This window comes from Triplophysa dalaica, chromosome 22 (assembly GCF_015846415.1).
Source record: "Triplophysa dalaica isolate WHDGS20190420 chromosome 22, ASM1584641v1, whole genome shotgun sequence".
NCBI lineage: Eukaryota > Metazoa > Chordata > Actinopteri > Cypriniformes > Nemacheilidae > Triplophysa > Triplophysa dalaica.
The window spans coordinates 12,803,445-12,831,316 of NC_079563.1; the positions used below are offsets into that span (position 1 = coordinate 12,803,445).

The 27,872-nt window shown below is 38.1% G+C and overlaps 1 protein-coding gene and 1 long non-coding RNA gene across 3 annotated transcripts in view; one reads left to right on the forward strand and one right to left on the reverse strand.

Annotated features, from left to right (window-relative positions):
- Positions 1–10,844, reverse strand: part of alcama (activated leukocyte cell adhesion molecule a) — a 58,543-nt gene extending 47,699 nt beyond the window's left edge. For both annotated transcript variants that reach the window (XM_056736685.1, XM_056736684.1), the window contains exon 1: positions 10,610–10,844. In XM_056736685.1, the coding sequence (XP_056592663.1) occupies positions 10,610–10,667 (58 nt within the window). In that variant the 5' untranslated portion in view covers positions 10,668–10,844. The remainder of the gene's footprint in view (positions 1–10,609) is intronic.
- Positions 1–27,447, forward strand: part of LOC130411804 (uncharacterized) — a 71,124-nt gene extending 43,677 nt beyond the window's left edge. The window contains exon 3 of the long non-coding RNA XR_008905112.1: positions 27,011–27,447. This is a non-coding gene — a long non-coding RNA (uncharacterized LOC130411804). The remainder of the gene's footprint in view (positions 1–27,010) is intronic.
- The last annotated feature ends 425 nt before the right edge of the window (positions 27,448–27,872 follow it).

Below are 27,872 nucleotides of genomic sequence, written 5' to 3' on the forward strand. Positions count from 1 at the left end.
GCTCCTAAGAAACCGCAAGTCCCTTGTATTTTATTTGGAAATTTATTCAAATTGTACTTCGATTTTCAAAGATAATCACAGATGAGAACAAAAGTCTGAGATTCCAATGAACTAATTTTTTCCCCATCAAATTCTTCCAAAATCAAATTATCTAAGCTATCCCACGCTCTGTAATTTTACAATTCTACACTCTGTGTGAACAATTATCTCTCATTCTTTCTAGGCAATTTAAGAAAAACATCTAAGACACAGCAGACATCTCCATTATGTCTCCTGAGCTATAAAAGATAAATCTTTCAGCAATAAACATTTTCCTCACAAAGAGGAACAGACGATTCATCAACCCTCTCCTCCAATCATTTCACACAACTAAAAACTAATAACAATTCATAATGCCGACAGCCAAATCCGAACTGCGTGAGAGAAAGAGAGTTTATCTTAGAAATGTTTGCAATTTCCTTGAAATTTTATGTGAAAAAATGTTACGGACAGAAAGAGGAAGATGAATGCAGGACATAAACAGCACTCCAGCGTTTGGTTCCTTTATAGAAACATCACAGCTTTCAACTATCAGGCTCCTGCAGCAAAGACCTTCTTTTCATTCAAAGCAGAAGGTTCAGAAAGACCTGCCGCCACCTGATGTTTTCTTCAAACACTTGTCAAGGCTGGGCATACTGTTATAGCTTCACTCTAGATGTCACAAACCTCAGACATTTTATTTAAAATGGAGAAAACAAAGCCGAGGCGTGTTCAGAACACAATGAAAAGATGAAGTGAGCTTAGCTTTGTACTTTCAATCATGCAGGGCGATGCAGCACAGCCAATGGCGGCAAGAGCGAGGGCAGATTTCGCCCCGCTGGTTTTACCGCACTGCTCCTTCGGGCCCTCTGGATTCAGTTACCACAACACTACAAGCTCAGATCGGATTTAAAACACTTTCATTGGCCAAGAACAAGACATCAGCACCGGATCCAATACAACATAAACACCTGACGAATATCAGAGCGAAATCAAAACAAAATTCGATATAAGGCTGCTCTTTTCTGACGTCAAGCTTCGTATTAGTTGCTACATTTGTTTTCGTTAACGGTCATGTTGCCTCCTAATGTCTCTTTCTTAAGTAATAGTAAATTCTGCCATCGTTTACTCACTATTTAGTCATTTCGAGCAAAAGAGGCATTTTTCTTCAGCAGAACACAAACGAAGATATTTTGAATGCTGGCACCCATTTACTTCTATTGTATGGATTCAAAACCAATGAAAGTGAACGGGGCCAGTTAACAACATTCTTCCAAATATCTAATTTTGTGTCTTATGGAAGAAAGAAAATCATGCAGGTTTGAAATGACAAGAGGTTGAGTAAACGATGAGAGAATTTTTCATTTTTGGATGAACTATCGCTTTGAGCTCAGGTGTTCTATTTACACACACGCAACTGGGGGACATGAGAATTAGCATCTTGTGATACTCTGTGACAATGAACCAACAGATGTTAGAGGTCGAGTCACAAGGTCAATGCAACATTTACTGCTGCCAGGTAACATACAACGTTTAGGTTTTTGGCGGAGGAAAGCAGCTGCAACGCCACCCAGGGAGGCGCAACATCTGATGCTGGAGATAAAACCGATCAGTCGCGGCACTGAGCCGTTGGTTGCCTCGGCCCATAAGAGACGTGAGAAGCACTGAGGCAAGTTCATGAAAGAGATCAAACACGCTCCAGAGCTTTACAGAGATATGATATGTTACTATCCCCCACGCTTCAGAAACCAGCGCGCAGGAGAATAAGAGATAGTGAAAGTTCTAGAATAGAAATGAGGAACTGCCTGAACTGTATAAAACATAGGTTTGAAACCAGATGGAACCAGGAATGTACAAATAAGTGCTAAATAAGTGACAGGAAGTAAAAAAGAGGCACGTAAGGATAGGGTGAACTTCTGTTTTTAGGTATGTTCATAGAAATGATCGTCACTTACTGAGTATTTGTCACAAAAATAGACAGAGGAAGTCTTGCATTAATATAGATATCGAAATGTTAATTCAGTTGAAGGGACAGTTCACTGGCACCCAAAAATAAAAATTCTGTCATCATTTACTCACCCTCGATTTGTTCCAAATCTGTATAACTGTCTTTGTTCTGATTAAATAAGAAAAAGCAATTTGGAAGAATGCTTGTCACAAAACAGTTGTTGACCACCATTGACTACCAAAGTAGGAAAAAATACAATGGTAATCAAAGTGCCCCAGAACTGTTTACTTTCCTACTCTTCTAAATATCTTTCTCTGTGTTCATCGGAACAAATACAATTATACAGATTTTGATCAACTCGAAAGTAAGTAAACAAAGACAGAGGATTCATTTTTGGGTGAACTGTTCCTTTAATTCTATTTTGATTTGTCAATGTAATACATTGCAACCTTTTCTTTGTTTTTATATTCTCTGAAAAAGCAAAAAAAAAACGTCTTCAGGTAGTTTTGCAATTAGTAACACTGCTGAACCCTGCATTTCCAAGGTCAGCTTCATTAAATGACAACCGAAAGTGTGGTCATAAGACCAGCGCATAGACTCGAATCAGACAAATACTTCAGCTTGTGGCGTCTATATATAGTGCAGCGGCAGATTAGCACTTTAGCCCAGAGAAAAATACATTGTCTCTTATCTTGGGGGAACACACTTGAAGAAATCTTTTCAGACATGTGTGTGCACCCTGAACGAGACTGGAATGAAGTGAGACAGAAAGAAGAAAAAGAAATTCTACACCTGCAAATAGTCCCTCGAAAAGCACCAAAGACACGGACTAAATACCTTTAGTATGAGATCCATGATAGCTGCTTCCAAGGAATGGGGTTATCTCCAAGCTCCACAAATATGTTCGCAGGTATCTCCAAATAAGGATTAAAAAATGACATGGACGTTGGTAGGCTTGTGGTTAATTTTAGTGTGCTATCAGCCTAAGCTTTTAGCATAGACCCTTGAAGAACTGAGTTTCCCTCAAATATATTATAGGCTCACGTCAGCAGAATGACCCAACAGAAGATGGTGTAGACTTCCTTAAGTGCTCCAGATATGCTATAGTGACTGTTGATGTAAGCGGTGGCGTAATTTATGTTTATGAATGTATGAATAACACTCAGATACATCACTTTACACCAAGCACATGCTATTGGATTGAGGCTCATAACCACACTTAAAGATTCATTGGATCTTGTCGTGTCTGTGTGCTTTTCACATGATGAATCATGCGATAACAATACTTAGACAATGAAACCCACACCAGAAGGGGAAGAATTATTTTTTCAGACTTAACACATCAAAATCTTCAATCTTGTAGTTTCCGCCTTGCGTTTGTTGGAAGAACAATGAACTGTAATCATCAGATGGGAACAGTGACCATTGGGAACATTATAAGAATATTAAGTGCTTGCTTAATGTATAAAAAAAGCTGACTATAATTTTTTCACTTCTTGTATTATTCTCTCTCCGATTTTGTTCACATAATAGCTAATATGAGCACTTAAAAGATTTGAAAAATAATTTGAATGGAACAGAACAGAAAGGTGATATAAGTCTTGCCATTAAAAGCAAGCGGTCCCGAATTTAAATCACAGTTCTGTAAAACGCTAGGTTAATACTGGATGTACAATTTCCCAGTTCACTCAGAGGAAAATTATATGAAAGATCAATATGATTATTAACATAGCCCAGCGATGCTTTAAAGCGAAGGCCAGCCGAACTAAAAATGAACTCCCGCCGAGTGATAAAATGACCGACTTCCGGAGAAACGAAGCCTACGGCAGTCTTTAAGATATATGACCGGAGCACTTTTCTGAAACTCTTTCCTTTCCAATGACTTTCTAAACAGCATGACTTGATATTCAGCTTGCTGCTCGGTTTTCCTCATCTTTGGGACTTTAAACATAGAGCCCATTGTACTTGACCTCTCTAGATGGTAAATAAATCAATTTGAGCTGAATGCAGAAAGTGCTGTAACACACAATGAATAGAGAAACAAGGGATTTGACGACACGAGGAGAGTGGGAGACAGAGAGAGGGGGATCACCCAGAGGTAGGGTTTAACGAACAAACAGAAAATAGAATCAAACCTAAACTTTCCCTTAGAACAAGACTGCGAGAACAGAAAGACAAAGTGCCCTCGTCTGGGGGAATACGGTGCTTGATCCTAATCTCTATGGTACCCGGTCCTAAAAGCAGCAACAAATCAACACTGAAAATTTTTGTGCTTTTATGCATCCAGCATAAAAATGTTCTAAACCATCAAATTTGCATGTGAAGGGGAAGATAAAGAGGAATACTGGAAGGTGACGGCACAGCCCCTTAGGCCACCTCTATATGTGCCTTAGCAGGTACGGGAAAGAGAACAGCCTACTTTCTTCTCCACCCGATGTGAACTGAACCAGCTGTGCACTGGCTGTGTATACATAATCAACCATTTACCTCTTTTCTGACTTCCAACCTCTTAAAATCGCATTAGAACGGTGCAGGCTGAAACAATACAGCGCGCAGAGGGCGCTCCTCCAGCTTGCGAGAGCTGGAACTAATTTATCGCATGAAAGAACGCTGTTTCCCTTGCCTCTCAGGAGCAGAGCAGGTCGACTGCCTGCCCTAATCATTTTCACCGTGAGGTTTACTGAATGTTTAACCTGTCAAAAATCCACTGCTTTCAGACTATAGCGTGTAAAGTCACGTGGCAAAGCCGTTTCGGATTCAAAAGAAGGGGATAATAAATTGAGCCGCGATTGATTCTCTATGCCACGTAAACGTATTTCTTTTCATTGACTGAGATTGTTTACTTGCGCCCTAATGACTTTTCTACGCCTGATTTTATTGGGCATCGCCAGGCAACGGTAATTGAATCTGTGCAGTGCTTCCAGACCGTGAACTTTAGGTTGAACTTCCTATTGCTGCAAACCACTTCCTATTCTCCTTTCTTTGTAATTTGGCTTAAAGGTTTTCTTGTTCGTCACATCCCCCTGGTCACAGTCTTGTTATTCATCTGCCCGTACCACCCCAAAGCCACCTTTCTTCTCACACCAGTAACTCTTAAATCACATAACCGGTTTAATTTATTACTAAGGCCTGCAAAGACAACAATTTACCGCCTCGGAGCTTGATTTGGTGGGAGATGCTAAAACACGGACGTGAACCAAGGAGGAGGCCACCAAATTGTTAGCGGGAATAACATTTTGACCCTTTTTCATTAGTGCTATGTACTTAGATAAGCCGCGTGGAAAAGATATACGATGTGCATCTATCGTTCTCGTGTCTAGACGGGACACATTGACACAATGAAGGCTCCCACTTTCTTTCTTCGGCGTCAGCCACTGACACAATTAAAACTCTGCCAAGCGTATCTCCTGGCTGAGTCTGGACTTATTATAGTTTCTAACAAGGTTCTGTTTTATAACAGAGTAATGTACCAATTTGCTAACTTTTTGGTTAACCTCACTCACATTTAGATTTAATGGTATTTAATGGTTCATCCAAAAATAAAGATTCAGCCAGGATTTCTTCAACCTTTCTTCTGTGAACACGCAACAGTAGATGTTTTGAGAAACGTCTCAGTGGTTTTATGTCCATACAATGAGTCAATGGGCGCCTATGTTGTTTGGTTATGAACGTTCTTCAAAATATCTTCTTTGTTGTTCTGTAGAAGAAAGAAACTCATACAAGTTTAAATGACATAAATGACAAGAATTTTCTGTTTGGGTAAACTATCCCTTTAAACAGACTTAAACTTCCAATAAAAAGTCACATTGTGAACCTACTAAAAGAGCAATTAAAGCTCACATCTAAGACCGCCTCTTCCGGCCATATTGTTAGTGTTCAGTGATTCTGAATAGCACCATCACCCATCGCTCTCATGGTTCAACATGCTTCACCTTTAATAGATTTAACCAACACAGCCATTCACTCATTCACCCTGACAGGTTTGGGAGAATTCGTCCCCCCACACATGGAACTCATGGGCACTATCCCCTTATTCCATCCTCCTCACTCTATCCGGAGCAGAATTAAGAGAGGGAAAAAACTTGCCTTCCGCTGTCATGCCCTTTCGGGTTCAAAGCACCACTTAAAGAGGCGAGAGTGGCGGGCAGAAACGTCTACTCACGTGGAGAAATGCAATCTGCACATCACAGACGCCATCAAAGCGGTAGAGCCCGAATAGGAATCCGGTTATCCTGCGTCTCCATGGCTGCCGGAAAGGTTGTGTGGCTTTGAATGTCAGCCTGAATTGAGGCGCTCAAAGCTCATAGATGGATAGTTGACAGAAAGCGACGCTGTGAGGGGTGAATGAGGTGAGGGCCGATACGACTCGCAACCTTTTGTGGATGGCTCTAAATGCCAGGACAAACATTTGACATTGATGAAATAATATCTGCCAGACCACCATTAACCAATACAGATGAACAAGCAAGCTGATGTATGTAAATCCTTTATCTGGGGGGCATTATCGACCACAAAACTGCACGGCTTAAAGCGTGTTAGATCAAAGCGCTCATAAGCATAAACTTCCTTAAATTGGCTCTATGCCACATCTCTAAACTAATCGATAAGACACCCTTTCTTCGCACGACTTATGCCTCTTGCTCTATAAGCAAACTTATAAATAACGTTCAAAAAGCCATATAATTGCCGTTAAAACCATATTGAAGAGCTCGATGTTGCCTTGTAAGAAACGAGTAACTGCACACTTGAGTTATAGCCAAGGAGAGCATGTTAAAAAAACACGATCTTTAGAAATAATTGGATGCTTGTCTGATCGATCGCAATCCTCTGACCCTCATATTGACTACCACATTAATGTATTTCTATCACCGGCCCATAAATGACTAAAAGTGGCCCAAAAGAGTCAGTTATGGCTCTTTAAACACCAGCCCATTAAAATGACGATGGGGTAAGAAACCTTAAGATGGGCCTAGCTGTTTGCAAATCACCTTACATCCTGAGAGCGTGTCAGACACTCGTGTGCAGTTTCCAAGATTTATCGATATTTATAAAAATACAAATGAAAACGCATCTTTCCAGCGGAATCATCAAATCGATGCTGCTTTAACAGAGACTGCAACATTTAATCTCTTTTATATATTTTGAATTTTGAGGTGCGAAACGAACTTATATACAGTTCACATCTTGGTCAGTTAACATTTCTACGATATGTATTGAGCCGTACGCACACAGCCGCAGGATTGTATATGAAAAGCAGGACGGATGATTGAAAGGACCTGAACTATACATCGTAGCTACAGACTTCCATATTTGATTGTGCGGATGAGAACGGCACCGCAAAAATGATACTGCGTAGAAGTCAGTTCTCTCCCTCTCTCATTTAAAGCTTATCTCCGAAAGCCTTGCTCTCGTGACTCCCCACTGCGCATCACTACACAGCTTATATGAATGACAATATTAAAGCGAGAGAACAATATTCCCTCTATGCATGCATATGCTGACGGGGGAAGGTCTCCGATTTAAGACCACACACCGCCGTCTGTCAACCGGCAATCTCGGGAAAAGTTGTTTTTATTGCTCGCCCATGCTGGTATCAAACTAACATAACATGTGTTCAAACACCGTCCACAAATCTAATGAAAGCATCTGTTCTGATATGTGGCAGACGGAGGGATGTGATATAAAAAAGCGGGGGCTGAGGAAGTGTAAATGAGACAGGGTGAAGTCTCCAGAGGCTGTATCGGGGGCGTAAGGAAGACGAGTCTTTCTTTGCATCGGTCTGATTAACCCATTAGCAAATGAAAGTGCACATGGTGGACGAGCCAGATGAGATAACGTATGTTTGTGTGTAGACTGGGATGGAAGGTTCACGGGTAAACATATGACTGGTGTAACACATGACCGGAGTAATTTACTGTAAAACCCTGAGAGCATGTGTCTGTGTGTGTGTGTGTGTGTGTGCGTCTGTGTGTGTGTGTGTGCCTCTGTGGGGGTGTGTGGTTGGGAGGGAATTTAAATATGAATAAATAATGACAATAGCCTCAGCACTCAAACCAATTTAAGCGATCGGTCAGAAGCACGTACTAAAGCCTCAACTGTCTGTCTGCTCCAAATTTGAATCCAATAACTCTAGCATAATGCCCACAATCATGTTACAACATAAAACACAATCGTTCGCTTATATGCTCTCAACAGCTTTTCCTTTTTTCTCTCCTTCCCATCACTTAAGAAGAACAAAGCCCCAAAGCTGGAAAATTAGCTTGTACCATATGCTTCCATTGGCTCTTCAATACTTGGGCTTAAACCAAATAATTATGTAAATACAAATGAGATCTCTTTTCACGACTTCTTTTTTCACATTTGATATCTAAGAAGTGGAACTGTCGTTAATCAGCAGAAAATCCCACCTGCCGATAAACAATGACAAAATATTCCATAATCGTCACCCATCCACCCCAAGACGCACGAACACAACTCTTTCAGTTGAATGCTTAATTGATCTGAAGTGGGGTTTTCTGATGGAAATGGCTAAAATAATTAGGTTTTTCCATCTTGCAAGCGTGTTTGTCTGTTTAGCGAATTTCACTTCCTAATTTAACATCACTCAGTCAAATGCCATATTTGTCTCATAGTGACATCAATTAACTTTTCTGAAATTCATTGACGTCAAAGATGTGGTTTGAATAACCCCGAAGAGCAGCGAGCACCACGTGAAGTCATGTGAAACCATTTCAGAATTGTCCTTCTGTGCATTTCACAATACACCCTAAACAAATCCAAAATATTCAGATACTATAATAGACATATAATTGGTTAATAAAGTCCAGATTCTACTTGGCCTATTAATCATGCATCCCTTCTTTCAATAAGAGGATATTTTTCATCAAACAAGTTGTTCATGATTAACAAATTTCAATAAGATATTTTCATAGTATAAAAAATAGGTTAATGTTCAACCACTGAGCTCACAAAGATGGCAAACTAGAGCATTAAACATAGCATTACAGAGAAACTGACTTTTCCCATCACAAAAGAAAAAGAGCCAAAGAATTGAAACGGGTAATACTCTTTGGGTTAAAGGCTACAGGGCTTTTTGTGAATGTGCTTAAAAAGGGGAAAAACCTTATGAAACTACCTCTACGTGGGAAAAGAGAACTCATGACTGACATTTTAAAATAAACCATAATATGTCATGTTTTGACATGCACACACAGAAACGACACTGGAAAATATCAAAGATAGTTTGGTACTTGACTATCTGAGACATGAGCCACACCCATTCCTCTGTCAGACGGGACAAGCTCAGAAAACAATGGCTTGGAGAAAATCTCCCCCCATATTTTCACTGCTGTTCAATATATACGACAAATACAGAATCTGTCACAAATACAGAGCAATAAACTGTAGTATGAGATTATTTTTAAATCACATGATAGCCTATATTATTGACTTTAAAAAAATCTATACTGACACCCAGAAACAGCCTTAAAAACTCAAAAACACACAAAATATGAGATAAAATGGTGAACGATGTGTGGAGTGATACATAAAATTTTACTATTTTACCCAAATGATCTTAAGTGAACTATATGGAATGGGGCATAACATTGAATGAATTAAAATAAATAAATACTAAGCTTAACAAAAGGGCAGTCATTTTAAAACATATGGGTGCACCTTTAAGGATCAAGAACAAAAAAAAATACAATATATTCCCGACAGTATACACAAAGTTACAAATCACTTTATCGGCATAAAATGTGAACTGATCAGAACAAAGCATAGTATATGAGTACGAATAAGAAAAATTCCATCCCAAATGTTTGAGGAACAAAGCATGTGACAGTGACAAAAACACACACAAGTCAAATGACTGAACTTGTAACACAACGCTTTCCATCTCCGCATCATTCACGCGCTCTCTCTCTCTATCTCTATCTCTCTCACACACTCACACACAGCGGACAGCCGGCGCACTCTCGAGCTCAAAGAAGAGTCAAGCCGTGCACCTGCGTTCACGCGCACGTCAACACTCAAATCAACAGACGTTTAATGCAGATTCAATAGATAACGTTTGTGTGGCACTACACACCATCATGAAGCTTATAGAGTCACTTATTAAGATCCGTGTTTTTGGTTTCAGTTCAAAGTGACGCATACGGCAGAGGTATGAGGGGACTTCACAAACAGGAAAAACAAGCGAAACTAAAAACGCAACGTAGTATCATCACAACATTACGTAGCCGCTGTCAAGTGACTCATCAGAAAATTCCCATCAAACTAAAATTGTTAGACTCCTTGAACTTTGATTCAAAGAAATTGCAGTCTTCGCTTTCTAGTGATACGAATGACGATTGTGAAAACCGAGGCGAACACGGACAATCATAAACAGCGAACTTCTGTGCTTAACGACGTGAGGAAAACGATAAAGTTTAACACGTGTCCTGACAACGATTGCCAACGAATTGCGACAAAATCTACGCAACTGTGATAACTTGTTGATGTTCACCGATATGAAGAATTTATCTAATGGTCGCTGTAGGAACGAGGCTGTTAAACAAAACTTATGGGTCAAGGAAGCGATGTTTAAAAACAGAATACGAGAATGACATTGGAGTACGTTCATTGTAAATGGTCACATACCTGAAGAAAACATCAGGGCTGCTATCAAGGCACCGAAAAGGTAGATAACCGACTGCATCCTTAAAGAAAACCCGGTTTCTTCTTTGTACAGTCACTTCCGATGTCCGAAGAGCACCTCAAAATGTAAAGGCTAAAGTTGTTGAATTCAGACAGCTCTGGTTCGGAGAGATGAAGGGATCAGACAAGCTGCTCTGTGTGGAGCGAGAAGGTGAAGACTGGACAAACACTGCTAGCGAGTGAGGGATTCACGGGAGAGTTGCGCTTTAGCCACGCCCCCAGTGACGCCTCTAGTGTCACGCCTTCGTTCGACGACGCTGGCTGTGGAAAGTCCAGTGATTTTTGATATTTGCGAACAGGCACGCGTTTCAGAAAGAAGGTTTAGTGAAAACTCCGGGTCTTCTGTTTCAGAATGCGATGTATGTCAAACCCGAGAACGCGGGGTAACCCAAACCCGTTTCTAAGAAAGAGGTAACTTGTACTCGGAGTCAGTAGCCATAGTAACTTATTCTGTGAACCGAAACTGGTCATGAGCAGGTTTTCTTTGGTAAACCCAGAGTTTCTTTACATCTCCTCCCCCTTTTTAAAGCGCAATTTATTCATTCGTTTAATACAGTCATTCATGGCACACATTTTGATCACACAGAGACCATCTCAATGTGCTTTTATGGAGGATCCTGTATGTAATTCATAGTGATGTACTTTTATTTCTGGAGAGCGATTTAAAACCCGAGTGGTATTATGTAATTTCCCTGTTTATTTTTATTTATGCTTTCCCATATTTCTTTACAGTGAATTAGATCAAAACATATCACCCATCCCTACATCTATAAGATCTGCCATCGTGCCCGTGTGTTACATCAGAGCATATTCTTTCCCTTACATTTTCTCACAAATGGTAGTTTTCTGGAGGATGAGAAATGACTTAAAGCGGCCATTCCCCGCGATCGCATTTTTCAATCTTAAGTTATTGTGTTATATTGCTGTTATAGTATAAATAATACCTGCCAAAGGATAAAGCTCAAAGTTAAATGCTAAGCGAGATATTGTCTTTAACAAAATTCACTTTTCAAGGACTACAAAGAACGGCTGGAATTGACTACATCCCTCTACTTCCCGGGTACATGATGTCACTATTCCGAGTGCGATAAAGGTATATTCAATTATTTTAGACGTGCATTCATTCCTACTCATATAAGCTCTGGGCACGAACCCGGCAACCAGTCTGATTTTGACATAAGAGTCTGGCACCCTTACAAGTGTCCTATACACCATAAAAAGTGGTAAGCGCTGTTGTTTTTTTCAGTTTTTTTCAGTTGTTACTTTCATTTACTGATTAATTTATTTGTTTATTTGTACATTTTTCTATATATAAATTTAAACTTAAGTCATTTCCAGCACATTTGTAATCCAATGTACACAGCAGAGCGGAAAGCGTGCCTCGCTATCAAACGCTTTCTGCCGCCATGTTTCTTTTTCTTTGGTGCCGTTGCCATGGTGAATCTTGATATCGTAATATTATTGTATTCATGGTGCACGCGCTTAACTCAAGGTAAGCCTAGACAGAGTTGATAGAACTATCTCAAATCAGCTGTTTTGAACCCAAAAACTTTTAGTTTTGCATCTCAGTGTAAATAAACTCAGAGTTCACCTTTTAATTTAGTGTTGGTTGAACCTCAATACGTAGTTGGATGGTCTGTTGATGCCAGATGATTTGCCATGTTACAGGGTTCAACTTCCCTATACAGACACCTAAAAAATTAATGCCTTTTATAAATAAATATGTCCCTTATGAAAACGAACCATGGTTTTCTTAAAGCAAAGCACAGCACTTATGCTTTTTTTAAATTGGGTTAATAGAGGCATTCGGGAGTTTATGGACCAAAACGTTTGAAGTTTTCCATTATCATTCTGTGAAAAAAACTACGTAAGAACAAAGGCGAATGATGAAGTGGAATAACAGTAATAAAAACCCATCGTTTACCAACAAATAGATTTCAAGTTTCAACACATACGAGTCCTCCATGTAAGACATTTTCCAACACATAAGGACTAAAAAGAGGATATTGCATGTCTATAATCGTTTAGTATTATGGTAATGGTATATAGCCTACACTAAGTATTAAAGAAGGTGACTTTTAGAGGAACTTCAACTAGTGCTGTAAGTGTTTTAGACCTGAGGATGCAAAATATGTATACAGGCCCTTTGTCAAAGGGTAGGCTGCATCCTCCGGAGGTCGTATTTTGCTGCTTTCCTTCTAAAACCTTGTATCTCCATATTTTGTGATCCATCAATTTTTGTCATTCATCATAGTTATGAGTCACCCTTCATGTTTGTGACTCAGTTTTTCAAATATGTAACTAATAAAAATGATTAAAGTTCTTTGACTTTTGACAAAACAGTATGTAATCATTTAAAAAGTACAGTGTTTTTTCCATTTTCTGAAAAACAGCAAATTTGGACATACATTTAGAAGGACTGTGATGATTTATAGACGGCATGCGTCATAAAGAAAGTCTTATTTAAGAATAAATTTGAATTTAATTTTTATTTAAGCTGAAATTGTTGTGATATGCTTATGACTTGCGAATGTAATACTGTAATAGTTAACTGAAATAATTCAGAGTTCATGACGTATGCAGCCACAAATGCGACGTCTGGAGGATTCGGCCATGGATTGATATGCAGCTCTTTTCATGTGTTCAGAGCAGAGGGTGCGCTTGCGTTTGGCCAGTAACAATTAGTTTTTTAACGCTTGCGTGTAAAAAATATGGTTAGTTTACTATTATTCATAGAAGTGAGCGCTTTCGTAAACATTATTCTTTTTATCTAACCCTATAACATGAAGATGAATTGAGTATAATAATTGAGGATATTATTTTTGAAAGGGAGATCTGAGTCGTGAAACCCAGTAGTTCCTCGATTTTAATGCAGTGGATGAAAGTTTCACCAGGTGTTTTGAGAATCGGGTGTGCATTATATCACACAGAACTAAATAGAAATCTGTGTTCAGCTGTCTCTTCCCATTTTGTTTCCACCTTGTCGCTAGATTGAGAGGGTTTAAGGAGGAAAATGACACTAACATGTCACATTGCATTTTAAAATGAATAAAATTCTGTTTCGAGACCCATTTTGCAGCTCAATATCGTGCTCAATATTTCCGTGTTACTGTATGCAAAATATTTTTTTTGCAGGGAAATTAGGCTACACTCACGTTATTAATCTTGAAGCTTTCGTCAAATCACAAACAGATAATTTGCATACAACCTTACAAATAAATGTGCTATTTTTTATGCTGATTCCATAGAAGAACCATTTTTGGTTCCCCATAGAACCTCTCAGTCAAATTTCTTCACTATCCTTTTAAAGTCTGTACATTCTCGGTCACATTCTCAATGAACTTTAAGAAATTATGAGATGTCATTTGTTTGTAAAGCAGTAAAAGATTCCTGTTTTGCCTTCTTCATACACGCTCTTAGTACATTTCATCGCATCTGTTTTATTATAAATTACTTCCTGACCCTCTTAACTGAAGCCCTAGGGGAGATATTTCAAGCTCTCTTTGTGTTTACGGCATTAACATTAATTAGCTGCGTTTAATGATCAAAAACTGTTGTCTGTTTTTATTGAAGACCACTTCCTAATATTCGTTTAAAGGATCTGATGAGGGACCTTTCTGGGCCCTCCAGGTAAAAACATGCCATTTCAAATATAATTACACTTTACAAGACCAAAGAACCCAATTAAGAAACTTTCCGATGAGAAAGTAGAAAACTCCAAGCTAAAAAACTACATTTTTAAAGTCAATCTCAATAACATGATGCAACATGAGCATGAGGTGTAGCAAGTTGAACACTTTGAAGCTACCTATTTAGTGTTAGGTGTCCTCTGTTTGGACTCAAACCAAAGAAACAGCGCCTCCACTTGACTTGGCGAATGGCACGTTGATCTGATATCCAGTAATCTCACTTCTTGTTGTGACTGCAACAGGATTTGTTTGAATTACAAGTCACATTTGAAAGAATCCTACATTGTATGAATGAACAGGCATGCACATACTTTTCATGTGAAGATCCTTGAAAAAGAATCACACACCAGGGGTTCACTTGGGAATGCATGATATGCGCTTGATGCGTCAGATTTCGTGTAACCTAGATCCTTCCCAGAGTCGGATATTTTCTTTAAACTGTCAGTCCGATTTAGCACTCTAGCGGTTTGGCTGTTTCATGTCCAACCATAGCTAGGGACGTATAGACTTTCAAAACAGACTTCATTTCCATCAAGGGGAACAGACCAGGGGGCTGAAAAACTGTTTAGCAATATCCATCTATCATCGACGGCAACACGCTCGGACGATGACAAAGTCATAAACCAAATACAACTGCAGAAGCGTGACTGATTGAACCAGATAAAAAGCTGTCGCCATGTTGTCATCGGTTATGTTTTAGAGTCGAATTGTGTCATCATGCTGATTCTGAATACTCTCAGCGTGTTTACTTGAGTTTCACCTGTCTATGAGACCCAAGACATTTTCATTGAAAAAGGCAACAGTTGTTAAGTTTTTGTTTGGAAATACTTTAATAGCATTATCGCCAAGAAACAGACGAACTACATCCCGCAATGTAGTCGGAATTTTAAGTCTTGTTTTTCTATGGTCCCTCAGAGTTTTAACAACTAAAGTGTAATACAGGACAATACAAAGGACTTCTTATCTGTCCTCGAGGCTTAACGAATGGAAGACTAATTATCTGTCTGGCCTTTGCAGTCTAGAGCCATTCTCTAACCAAGACTTGCAGCATTTATAATTTATATCCTGCATTTTTAATTCAAGATGGGGTTTGGCACATTCTCAGCATGCCTTGTGTTAAGATTTCTAGAGGAACTGTCACACATTTTCAGGCTTTCACAGTTTAATTTAACAATGTTTACTGTGCTTTGTGTATGTTTGTAGAAGTCACATCAAAGACTGAATAATTTAATGAATGGCTCATGAATTCAGTTTCTGCTGATTCGCTGTTAATTCATTTATTAAGCATTCCATTTGAGAGAATAAATTGTGAGCCAAAGCCATTTTTTCCACAAAGTTTTTATTATTTATTGTTTGCAAAGTTCTACTGTTTGATTTCAGTTCCATGCGAGTCATTAGTTCGTGCTCACAGCTGAGGAATAGAAATCTATTTCTGAAATGGTTGCACTGGAGTGGTTGATGTTTTTTCTTGTATTGTGTTTTTCGTACATGTTTACAGAGTAAAAAGACCAGTGATCAAACAGAGGCTGAGTTTGCATTTATAACTACAGATAAAGGTTCTTGTTTTTTGCTTTTTTTGCATTTGCCGGTGTAAATTTCAGTTAAACACAAGATTTATTGTTGCAATATGAGGTAATTGACTCATTTAGCATGGTTGGCAAATCTTGTAGTAGTTGAGAGAAAACAATTGATTTTATTCAAATGTTTTGCGGAGTTGGCTCTTCGTGTGACAAAGGTGGGCAGCAGATGAGGAAAGAATAGTTTATGTAACTGTGCTTGGTCTGTATGTGTGTTTGAGTTGAAAACAGAGCAGAATGGAGACAAAGCATTTGGAGGCCTGTTGAAAGGAACAGTATTTTATAATCAAATAAGTCATAAATTCATAATTATACCTGCCAGTTTACAGGATTCAAGCTGTTTTTGGTGATGGTCATGGAAAGAACAAGTCACACGCTAAGGTGGATGAATTAAAGTGTTAAAAGTGTGTGATGCGAAGAATGTTGCAATTTAAAGCAATTAATTGTAATAGTTCGTTTTCATCTCACCTTTTTTGCTCTTTTGTGAAATCCACATTTTTATTTTTGCCTCTGCATGAACAATAGTTTTTGAGTTTTTAAAGTGACACATATTTTCGTTTCTTACAGCAGACATTTAGGAAACTGTGAAAAAAAAATAGTCTTTGATTTAAGAGCCTTAAGAGTGGAAGGGTGTTGGTACTTTCTTCTAGTTTAATCTCAGAACTTAGTTATTATATTTTACATTGTAAGAGTTTCAGCCACAGACTTTCAGATATGTCAACCGGTCACTGAGAAGGACGAACTTCAAAAGCTTTAGAAGGATTAAATTCATTTAGCTGCTGGTGAGCCTCTCCTTTTTTGTTTAAAGATGCCCTCACCTTATTTTATTGCCTTCCTTTAGATCTCTTTTAGTTCCTCGGCCAACTGTTGCTTCACGTTTTCCCATTGGATTGATTTTACCTGCATTGTTTATACCAAGTCCAAAACTAAAGGGGTTTTCAAAGAATAGCCACCAATGACAAATGCAATTTAAACCCGGTTTATTGGACACTTAATCTGTGTCTAAGAATCACACCCCATTGTATGTGAAAGCGCAAAGAGCTGCAAAACCTCATCTGAAAGTTCATTGCTATTACTCTACACCTGGAGCGAGAGTCAAGGTCTGGTTTGTCAAATCTTCTTATTGTATGTTCTCAATGTAATTGGTCGTGACCTCACGAAGGCACAAAGAATATCTAAAAACAACAAATCACCACAAACTGTGGAAGAAATGAGGTAGCTAATCACTTCTTAATAAATCACAACAAATTATAATCCATCATTTCAATCTAAGTCAATGAACCATACATTTCATGGCTCAAAAAATTTACAATATAGATTTTTTAAATGAATTAATTTGGTCCGCTTTGCAACCATTAATCCGAAATGTTTAATGGATTAATTGACTTTCCGAGTCAAAACACCAAGAGTTTGTCTTTCTCTGTTGGGATGAGTTTTGATCTGCTAAAAGTCTCTGGGTGCTTGTCATGGCTTCACAGTTCAGATTGATGTTTATCGAAATGGAGGAGCTGGAAAAGAATTGGCTGGGTGATTACGGTGCGCTTGTCAAAAGCCTGAATGGTTCCAATTGTCAGATCTATCTCAGGCTTTCAGCGGCCAAGATGAGCATGATTACATAATTATGTGTGCAAAGCGTCTCTTTGGGGCCAGCAAGTGGTGCATACAAGAGCCATTATTTACTGCGGGCAACACAGAATACACTATTGAATAAACCGCGCAATTGCGTGTGCTGGAGATAAACCACATTATCCTCCTCAGTACCTTCAGTGTGAATGAAAGCTCCTACCATTTCATTTTCAGTTATGGCCCATGTGTTAACACGCTTCAGCGGATCATGCAGGAAAACACATACAAAATATACATACATATACAACATCTCCTTTTGATGTCATCTCCATTACTGACTTCGGATGACACATATAGAATCGCAACACCCTTTTATCAAGTCTTTTAAAAAATCGCGACAACGACGCAAACACCTGTATTCTGTTTTTATAGCATTAAATGGCATATTTGTTCCTCACAGGGTTTTGTTAATTATTTAATTAACGTCATGAACACACTCAACTCAATCGCTAACATGTGTGAATCCACTCAAATGATCTTTTATAGCTTTCACCTCCATCATAAGCATATTATCCGATAACATTTTCTCGCCAAGAGCCTAATTACGGAAATGTCACAAGCCAGTTACTTCAGAGCTTGAAGTGTTTCACGCAAGCTTTGAAAACAAGGTGACTCAAAGATCGTCTGTTGACTTTGTTGTGCGCCTGCAGTCTGCTCAACTGCAGGTGCAGCCTCCAGGCTCTAGAAACCTCACCACACTTATACAGAATTAGCATGCCTGAAACAAGATGAACTGGGGTGGCATGCAGATGATTTTTTCAGGGCTGTACTTTATGGAAAAGATAGCAAGAGCGAGAAGAAAGTAGCAGAAGACTGGCAGACCGACTGGCTCCTGCGTATTAAAGAAAAATGTTTACTCATCATTAGGCACATCAGTGCTTGATTTGTAAATTATAGCATGTTTGAGGGGATTATGGAATCTCCTTGGAGCTGGCAGGGTTTTTTTTCTGGAGCTGGGGGGAAATGGAAAGAACATTTATTGGTTATATAAAATGCAGTAAAATGCTGTTTGGTTTAGCTTTGTTGCTAAGACATCCAGATATTTATTATCACTGACAGAGATGCCATGTAAATGGATGTTACGTTTCCCAGACAACATCGCCCAGCTTCACATTTCAATGTGTGTGGAAATCTGCAGACTCTCCCAACATCCCTCATCCCCCTCGCCATAAACACTCATGTTTGATCTTTTCAGTATCATGAGCAAAGGGCTGCCAGGTTAGATCTTGACATCTTTGAGGCGCAGGTAGGAGAAGATTGGCAGTAATAAGGGCTGGTTGTCACCTCTGGGGACTCTGGTTTTCTCCCCAGCAACAAACCAAAGCGCTTATGAAAAGAGAACCGAGACTGATCCACATCTCTGTTTAAACATAGCAAAAGGCCTCTTTTTCCGCGGTATCCTCCGAAGGGCGTTTGTGATAAATCCATTTTGCCGTTTTATTTTTTTAAGTGAAATTTTCCAAGCACCCATGTCACATTTATAATTTACAGACCTGGAAAAAATAGAGGGAAAGGGAGCTTTTGTCTGCGGTGGTTGACTGATGATGGGCTGTATTTCGAACCCTGAGCCGTACAAGAAAAGATCTTGTTGTGTCTGCAGGCGATGATGAGCTTCGATTGTTTGGCTAAATAGAAAATCAGATGCAGAGTGTCTTTGAATCAGTTATGGTCCCCTATGGTATCATGTTATTATACCACTTTAACAACATATCCTTTGTCTTCTAGTATAATTAACTCTATTTGCCATTGTTGCGCCCACCTGCCTGCCATTCATTCACAGTGAGAGCCGTGTAATGAATACATGCTGATCTGCAGTTTTTATATATTTATATATCATGAAACACAAGTATGATTTTGAGTTTTGGTATTATTTTAATGGATGAACAAATCCTAGCACTTTCATAAACATCATATACCTGCGACATTACATATGGCTATATTTAACATTCATTATTGCAGAGAGCAGTATATTGACTGAATTAATGTTACTGGGAAATGCAGTGTTTAATGTCACAGGACTAACTTTAAGTAAATAAATGCAGGTAGCAACAGAAGCACTAAGCTCATAAGAACACTGTGGCATCTGTGTAAACAAGTCAGACGAGTAACAAGGAAAGGTCATTGATTCTGACTAATTCTGACCCACCTGGTAAAAGAACATTCCTTTTGAACACGTACTCTTTCCACTTCCCTAAGTGTCTGTAGTCAGAGCCCATGCATTGAAAAATCTTTGAAAGTGACAGACATTTTTATCTGAGGCAGTGAATCCTTATTGTTAGGGGGTGCGTTTCCCGAACAACGACATAACTCGCTTTTTAACCACTATAGTACGATGCATCGTTGGTGGAATTAACAATGTAGTTATGACTGTTTCCTGAAACCATAGTAACTCATCGGAGATCAATTGTTTGAACCAAGTTTGTTCAGCAATCTAGTTCATGATGCCACACAGCGCGTGGAGTAATGACCTCTACTAATAAATACGTTCAGATCGAATTAATGTCAAATTGTTGCTGTAAATAACATACATTGCATTTATGGACTACTTTTGTTATCCTATTTTTGTTATCTGTTGTATTATATCACGATATTTAAATCATTTATAACTGTCCTCCTACGTCATTCTGCACAGGGATTCCCCAGGGTCCTAGCGCACGCAGATCATGCGCATGCGCACTTTTAAAAAACAGCGCTTCTATTTCCTTGACAAACTTAAAGATGTCCAATTAAACTTGTATATATTTCGAGTGATGGATATGAAATGCACTGCATGTTGCTTGATAAAAAACTTGATGCATGTAAGTCTAGTTGTCATAATAATAAGGAACGATGCTTCCAACCACAGCTCTAGACCTGCAGTTCCAACCATGCAACTTTGCGATGCTGCTTGCCATTGATCGTTGGAACGATCGGATAAATTGTTGAACTATGCTGGAACGACGCAACCTGCGACCATTGTTGGCTTACGATGCTTTGGGGAAACGCACCGTGTGTTTTTTGAATAAAAGAGTCACTTCTGAAATAACTATGGTTGATAAGGACAGGTGGAAAAAGTACAAAAATATTACACTCAAATAAAAGTACTACTACTTTGATGATGAGTACAAGTAAAATTAACAGTCAAAAAAATCTACTCAAGTATCAGTAAAAAGTTGCTTGTTTAAAATATTCTCAAAGTAAAAGTTAATTAGGTTTTTTATTGATTTGCAGAAATATCACTGAATCATAAGGCAAATACATTAACTAAACAATTATTAAATCAATAAAAATTGTCTTCACAAGGAAAACTAAGGCTTTAAAAAGGTGTTAAGCCTTATTTTCTCCATAAATTATCAATGGTACAATGGTCAGTAGTGAAACCGCGTATAAATCGTTCCATGCAGGGTTACACGTTTGTACGGAATGTGAGTAAATGTGATGTTTGAAAGTTGTAACCCGGTTGTTACCATGGCCACATGTTTTTCGCTGATCCCAGTTAATCAAGAAACATGAATCCCATTCCAAAGTGTTTAATCCGTTTGGTACGTAGGCCTATCTTCTGTTTTCGGGCCAAAGACTGGTTAGGTGAGGCAATTTTAATTAAAAAACAGAGAGAGACGCGGTGTTTTGTTTATGTTAAGAGCTTCACAGCGTGCTTTCGCTGTGTTGCCATGTTGCCATGTTTACAAAAGTAAACTAAAAATCTACTCAATACAGTAATGCGAGTAAATGTACTTTGTTACTTTCCACCTCTTGATAAGGGGATATGACATTAGGTATTTTGGGGGTTTAAGCAATAAACATAAATGCCAGTTTAAACAGTAAAGCTATTTTTGATCATACTCACGTCATGCTAGCATTCCTCCATTCTACTATTGCCCTAACCAGGGACTGATTTTGTTAGTTAACCTGGTATTGAAAAATAAGAATGTGACATAGTGAAAACATTTAAAAGTATGGATTTTCAATTTGAAGAAACAACCAAATATTTTGAATAATTAAATAATTGTTCATAGTTTAAGATGGTGCACAGCACATAAAATTGCATCATCTGAGCAAAGAAAGCATCTTACACCATCCTCATTTTTTTGAATTGGGAGACTAGTATTTTATCCAATATATTAAGTCATTTTATGATAATAGCATAACACTTGTAACCCATTTGTACCATTTAGCCAACAATAACCTATAAGTATTTGTAATTCAGCTAGTTTTGTTATGTAGCATTGTATATCTCTGCTGTCCTTCTAAAACCTTGTATCTCCAAATCTCCAGTGATTATTTTTTTTGCAATTCATCATTATTATTAGTTATTTGACTTTTGACTTTTTTACAAAACAGTATGTAATCATTTATAAAGTACAGTGTTTTTTCCAATTTCCGAAAATAAGCAAAATTTGGAGATACAAGGTTTCAGAAGGACAACAATGATATCATTGATGTCTTTCTGATACCTTGATATATAATTTCCTGAAAAACAGCAAATTTGGACGAAACACAGTTTTTTTTTATTATTTAATACTCTTAAGTTGAGAAGCACTTTTTGATACTTTTATAGCTTAGTTATTTACTAAACCCAGTGACAAACATAATCAGTGACTAATAATAATGATGGCAAAAAAACCTACAAAAATTATAATGATTACAAAAATAATATACAGTAGCCAAAAATAGAAAATGTAACAGCTACCTAATGTGGAGGCAAACCGATCTTAGCAGGCAGTAACAGGCTAATATAACATGATCTGCTTAATTCTTGCAAAGGGCTGACGCATAAATGCGAAGTACTTATCATCAATCAGATCTCTTTCTCTCTGCTTTCACATTTAGAGCGTCCGAGTTTAGAAGGCGAGCGGTCTGTGATGCAGACAGCCTCTTGCAGCTGCCTGCTCGCTTCCATGCATAAAAGCACTCGCCGCTCACTCAGCGGTGTCGCATTGACTGAAGTGCTTTAAAATGTGTTTCAAAACAAGTAAAGAAGTCCGTAATGTACACTAACGGCCAATTCAGAAGAAAAACAGCTGTAGTGCATGTGGAAGGCCATGCTTATTTGCCAACCTGCTTGTTCTTCTAGCAGAGTTAAGATCTGACAGCTGAGGTTAGGAACTTTTTAAGTGCTTGTAGAGCAATTTGTTGTCATGAGACCTTTTGGTTTACCGCGCAAAGTTTTGTTTACAGAGCAATGTAGTGCAATTAGATTTTCTTGTGGGTATAGTTATCAGTTGCTGAAGAACTCTGTGTTGGCTTTTTAATGTGTAATATAAAGAGTTTTGACTTGGTGTTCTTTTTACTTTTTAGTCAAGCGTCTGCTAGAGTGCTCTGCTAGAGTTAATTTGGGATGCGTGTCACTTTCTTTCCTTTGTAGACTTTCAGAATTTCCTACAAACCCTCCAAAAATAGCTAATGTTATATTCAGGCAGACTTTAAAGACATTAATTGAGCTAATACCCCAGGATTCAATGACATTGCAGTGCTGAACTTGGTAACTGCTGGCAAAGAACATGAGGCTAATTGGAGAAATTGGAGAGAGGGAGTTTGGCTCTTGTGTAAGTTCGGAGAAATTAATATTTTCGAGGATGCATCACAGACCCAATGTCATCTCGAGTCCCCCACAGATATTTTGCATATTATTAATGAAATGAACGTCTCCATATGCAATGAATATATTCATATTGATCTCTCCCATATTTTCAGACCCATGGAGGCGGTTGAACAGTATGAAGACGTAGGCTGCTTTTGCATGAGTAGCTGTCAGACTTCTCAAGGGTTGTTGAGAGATTATTGTTCGCTTTATTTCTTTTCCTCTCTAAATAACGTTTTTTAAAGTTAAATCAGTGATTTATTAATGCTAGAAACCCAATTAGTTGTTCATTAAGGTGAAGCTATTGAATCACTAGATTCCAGAGGAAGGTGAACAATGGCTTATTCGAAACGTCAGAGAGCCTAAATAAAATGAATGTGTGAGAAATACTTGATGTTTTATTTTTTGCATAGGAAAACATGTTTATAAAACTAACTCCAAATAATTACCAAAGATTTTATTTCAATGAAGCGCCAGTTTTAAACTTTAATCACAGAGTTTAATAGGCTCATTAAATTCTTATTAGGAAGCTCGTGTGGGTGTTTTTAATTCTCCAGTTAGGTTGATAATAATAGCTCTCTAGCATCAAAGGTGAATCTTCTCTTTATTTTCAACCTTCTCCTTGAAACGAACTAGATTTTATTAGTCAGAAATTATTAAATTTTATGCCTTTTGATCTGTGACCACATCCGATGTTCTTCACAAACGCTGAAGAAATCCCAGTCATTTTGTTGCTCAATGGTTGCTCTTTCCTTGTCCTTAAAGTTGCAGAGGAGTAATTAAAATAAACATATGGGACAGACAGTTATTATGCGAATAGAGGACAGTGCATATATAATGGATGTGTATAGCATGGTGCAAAATTTATCTCATGAAAAACAAACTGTTTCATAAGGTGTTGTTTTAGTGTGAATTTGTATACAATGAAGGGATATCGTAAACAAAACGTATGAATGAGACTGTACAGGTTCAAACGAATTAGCAACCAATTCGGTCACCATTTGCCACGTGATTGTGTCGTGTAATATAAATCTGATTTTGGAAGAATTTGATTTGTAATGTTCGAATTCATATAAAAAAATAATGTCACCTTATTTCTGTGTTAGCAAATGTAAGCACGGTATGAGAAATTGTGGAGATGTCTTCTGACATGCGACATTCTGTCACATGTGAAACTACTATAGGGCTTTTTATTGGAGAAAAGCTTTGGGACAAAAGTCTTAATTTTTACATTATGTAATCGTGTTGCTGTCTAAGAAAAACAATTAAGTTGTTAAGATTTCCTTTGTGATTTCATTTTTCCTCTGGATGTGGGACAAAAACTGCCAACAGCAAATCTCCTGTCAGCCTTTATGTGTTTGCCATTAGCTACTATGTGTTGGAAATATCCTGTCAGTAAAGCGGTAATCCCTGCAGCAGTGTTCAAAGCTGCCATTGTCGTGTCAATGCTGAAATTCTAAAAGAGGATTAATTCTTAGGTGATGTTCAGCTCCAAAACAACAAGCAGCGGGCTGCCGTTCAAAACACCACACCATGTTGACATCCTAAATAAAAATTAACATCCAGTATCTTTTAGTAAAGGTTTATTTTGACTCTCCAGAAGTAATGTTAACAGATGTGTTCGATTTTAAACATTTATTAGTAAATGTTGAAATTGACATTAACTATGATCAATAAATGATATAGAAGTATTGTTAATTCTAAGTTTATGTTAGCTAATGCATTATACAACCTTATAATAAAGTGTTACCAATATTTCAATATGAACTTAGACATTTCTAGTCGGATTCATATTCAAAACAAAATATCTTGTCTGTGCAACTAACAATACAGTTCCATACTTTTCATGTTTCTTTAGTTTGGCAACTTTACTCTGTCATAAAAGTTGAAATACCACCCTGACCTGCAGTGGCTATAGTTTTATTACTGGAGGTTTCTCAACGGTGTGGCAGTCAATAGTTAATTAAAGGCCAGCAGACTGAACACAAAACTGTGAGCCATGAGTCTTTTTGCAGACCGAGTCTGGTTCCTGCTGGCCAGATTTTTCAGGCCTCTCCGTACGGCTTTCTTTCCTTTATCACTTAGTGAACTATTGAGTGGACTCATAATTGCTAGATGTTTTTTTGTTGGTCAGCAACACAGTTGGTGTTTTATCTAGAGCTTTCTAGTATGTGGGGTCAAAAAGCTAATTAAAAGATGGTTGGTATTAACCATGGAGGAAGATGGTATTTGATCAGCGATATTTCTGAATGTGCTCGACCGTTACAAAACATTTCACGTTTATTAAAAAAGATAGTGCTTTTTGCCGTGTGTTAATGTATTTTCATTTGAATTAAGTTCCCTAAAAACACCAGACATCTGAGAGATGTCGACAGTATTTGATGTCTCTAAGACATCTTGTAGACATTTATATTTTAAATTTCTGCATTTGACAGACGCTTTTATCCAAAGCGACTTACATTGCATGATACTATACATTTGTTTCTGAGGATGTGCAATCCCTGGGATTCGGACTCATGACCTTGGCATTGCTAGTGCCATGCTCTAACCACCTAGCTACAGGAAAGCTGCAGTAAGATATCATATAGTAAGATCATATGATTTAGGGCTTGTCCCAATATTTTAAATTGCCATAAAGATGTACCGATATATCAGCCAATTATCGGTATCGGCAGATAAAAGCAAATTTTCAGACTGTTGGCTATCAGCAAATAGTTTAAAAACAAAACAGTTTGATGTTCAATATAAATAGTCATTATATGTATTAATAACATTCAGACATGCAGAATGTGTCTAGGCAGAAATCACTCACACAATTTAGTATCGGCTCACCTGTAAATCTTGTTTCGATGTTCTTTTGTTTGGCAAAAATCTACAAAAATGTTGTCCCTTTTCCCTGAACAGAAAAACCATAAATACACGCGTCTGCAAAAAATCTTATTTTATCCCTCAACCGTGTCACATCCCATTTCGCTCATTTTAGTTTTTTACTCCACATGCTCACCACATTCCAGTACGCTTCAGTTCCGACATTTTAACCCCCCTACAGCGACACACTCAACTGCCTAACTCCCCACCGTCTGTGAAACTCTCCTCCATCTTAGCCGTCTTACAGCACCTTGGAGTTTCTTATTCGTCTCATCTCTGGCCCGTTGCCAGCCAGCGGGCAGCTGTATCTATCCCCTTACTGATTTCTTGTTTTGCTGTAATCACAATGCCCCATATTCACACAGCCTTTTAAAACACCAGCTGTTCCTGGCTCAGTTTAGATTTTTGTTAAATAGGCTTTTAGATTGGTAGTGACAAGGTGATACCTGTGCCCGGAGCATCACAGCTAACATCCGATACTTGAAAAAGCCACAGTGAAAGAGATCCGTAGGGCTTTTTTGAGATGCTTTAATATCACAGTTGAAACCTATTGTATGAGTTTACAGAATTAAAGAAAGAATTAAACAAGCAATTTTCTTGGATGCACCAAACATCCGGATTATGCCACCCTATATTTTTTCACGAACCAGAGAGTGGAAATCTTCTGAGAGCGAACGTGATGTAAGATCACCACGGGTGGTAACCGTTCCGAACTTATGGGCAGTTATCTTCCGTCTTGACATTTCTGCTGGTCTCAGCACGCTTGCATTTCATCAATCTTACAGTGGACTGTGATACACGGTTTAGTTCAGCTGAGGACACAAAACTATGTGTTCGCTCAGAGCGGCGTTCATTTGAATAACACTGTTACTAAAATGTTATTTTTCCTACCTCTCTTACATTTCCGTGACCTGTGGTTGAGCTGGCACGCAGGATTTCTGTCAGTCTTCCCCGTAATGCTTAAGCTATGGATTAAAAGTTTCAATTTAAGAGCAAATAGCAATTTTGCAGTTTTCGATTACAGGTCTCGGGGCAATGGACCTTTCAAGGTGAGATAGCAGTAGTAGTTGGGGGAGGACCGGACTCGGGGCAGAGGGTGTGAACCTTTCAGACAGTAACAGAGAGATCCGAAGAATGTCAACAATAGTTCTACAGACTCAAGTAATCTCAAGAGACAGGTTTGCACTCACACACGTCTTTGTTTTAGGAAGTGTTCTTTAGCCATTAACCATTTTGGTGGGCCAGGGAATGTTTCACTGCAATGGATGTGATGCACAAGAAATTGTCCTTTTTATGTCCTTTTGTTTTTGGAATTTTAATGAAACGGGAAATGTGTTTTTGTATATTTAAGAGGATGGCATTAGCAGTGGCACGTTAATTGGATCAATACTCATCAATCTTACATAATTAATTGTGTTAGAATTTACCGGGATTTATGCAAAAATAGTTCAGAGAATTTGAAACTAGCATAGACAAAACAGTCTGTCTGTTTTTATTTATTTAATTACATGATTATTTATAAATATTTATTTTAATGATTTATTCTTGCTCATTTATTAAACAGTGCCACTTGGCTAATGATCTTTGCCAACATGTCAAAACAAGAATTTTGAGCGTGATGAAAAAATACAGTAAAATAAAACATTGTCCTGTTCCACTTTTGTTCGGTTACCAACATTTTTCAAAATATCTTCTGTATTTTGAAGAAAGAGAGTCAGACAGGTTTGAAATGACAACAAGGTGAGTAAACGATGACAGAATATCTATTTCTGGGTGAACTAAGATAGAAATTCTTGACATCAGGGCACACTAATACATATTGTTTAAATACTTGAAATTGCCTTCGTAAGAGGAAGAAATTTGCAAATATGACTGCAGGAGGACAT